Below are 1,378 nucleotides of genomic sequence, written 5' to 3' on the forward strand. Positions count from 1 at the left end.
CAAGCATGTACTAATAAAAGTAATAAAATAAAGACCACCTGGAGAAACTGGGGGAGGACGGTGGCCGGCCATTTCTGCCAGCCACGCGAGAGCTGAGGTAGCGGGGACTTGCGCAAGCGTTGCCTCAGGGCCGCTAGGCTTTGGCCTCTCTTTAGTTTCCTGGAAGCAGGCAGGCAGTCAGCTCGGGATCAGCAGCAGCAGAGGCCAAGGCTCCAGCTCCTTTCTTCCCCTCAGCCTGAGCCAGGGGAGGCCTGGCGGTCAGGGTGGCTGGAGGGGCTTCGCTTCCAGAGAATGTTAATTCTCTTCACCAAGATATGGAAACGGTTCAATCACCAGGAACACAAAGTTATCATGATTGGGTTGAATAATGCAGGGAAAGCTACCATCTTTTACCAATTTTGTATGAATGAAGTACATACATCCCCTACCATAGGAAGTCATGTAAAAGAGATAGTAATTAATAACACGTTCTTCCTGGTGTGGGATATTAATGGCCAAGAATCTCTTCACTCTTCCTGGAATACTTACTGTACTAATACAGAGTTTGTAATAGTTGTTGTGGACAGTACAGACAGAGAATTTCTATAATTAAAGAACTCTACAAACTCATGAGTACCTAAGAAAAGCTGGACTGCTGATTTTTGCTAATAAACAAGATATTAAAGAGTGCATGACTGTAGCAGAAATCTCCCAGTTCTTGAAGTTCACTTCTATTAAAAATTACCAGTGGCACATCCAGGCCTGCTGTGCTCTTGCAGGTGAAGGATTATGCCAAGGGCTTGAATGGATGATGTCATGATTTAATATTAGATCTCTACTGATGTATTCTTGTAGACTTTGTGTAAACAAAGCTCTGGACTTTACCTGAAAGCTGCAAAAATGAATGGCCTAGATATATTTATAATAAACTGATTTAAACTCTTTCTAAAGAATAAAAACTAAAACCACTCATTTGAAAACAAGGATGAAGTTTCACTTTCCAATTTGCTTTTTCATTAGTTCCTTCCAAAGTATGTTATTGAAGCTGTGATTGATATTTTCCTCATAATAAATCCTCTCAGGACATTGCAGAGCCTGTGCTAAGTACGAAGGGAGAGGAAGACATTTTGAACTTTAAAGAGCTTTATTGTCAATGAAACTCTCCCTAGTTGAATGTTAATCGCTTCTTATTCCATTAAGTCAAAATACAAATCAGCACATACTATTCCTAATATTTTGAAATGTAATGTTATTTACAAAAAGTATTTTGCTTAAGTTTGTGTATGTAGTGTGTAAATACCTCAAGTTCAAGTTAATGGCTTTAATTTATGGTCTAATAAAAGCAAATAACAAAACATAATATCCATAGTTATTTCCATAATGAGATAACTTCTAGCAC

General features: G+C 38.9%; 1 protein-coding gene across 1 annotated transcript; it reads left to right on the forward strand.

Annotated features, from left to right (window-relative positions):
* Window positions 1-291: 291 nt before the first annotated feature.
* LOC104858529 (ADP-ribosylation factor-like protein 5A) lies at window positions 292-822 on the forward strand. Its single transcript, XM_033760317.1, is given in 2 exon segments — window positions 292-596; window positions 598-822. Coding segments are annotated over 2 exon segments (507 nt in total). The 3' UTR covers window positions 800-822.
* The last annotated feature ends 556 nt before the right edge of the window (window positions 823-1,378 follow it).

The sequence above is a fragment of the Fukomys damarensis genome, unplaced genomic scaffold (assembly GCF_012274545.1).
Source record: "Fukomys damarensis isolate Sample0158 unplaced genomic scaffold, DMR_v1.0_HiC HiC_scaffold_39, whole genome shotgun sequence".
Classification (NCBI taxonomy): Eukaryota; Metazoa; Chordata; class Mammalia; order Rodentia; family Bathyergidae; genus Fukomys; species Fukomys damarensis.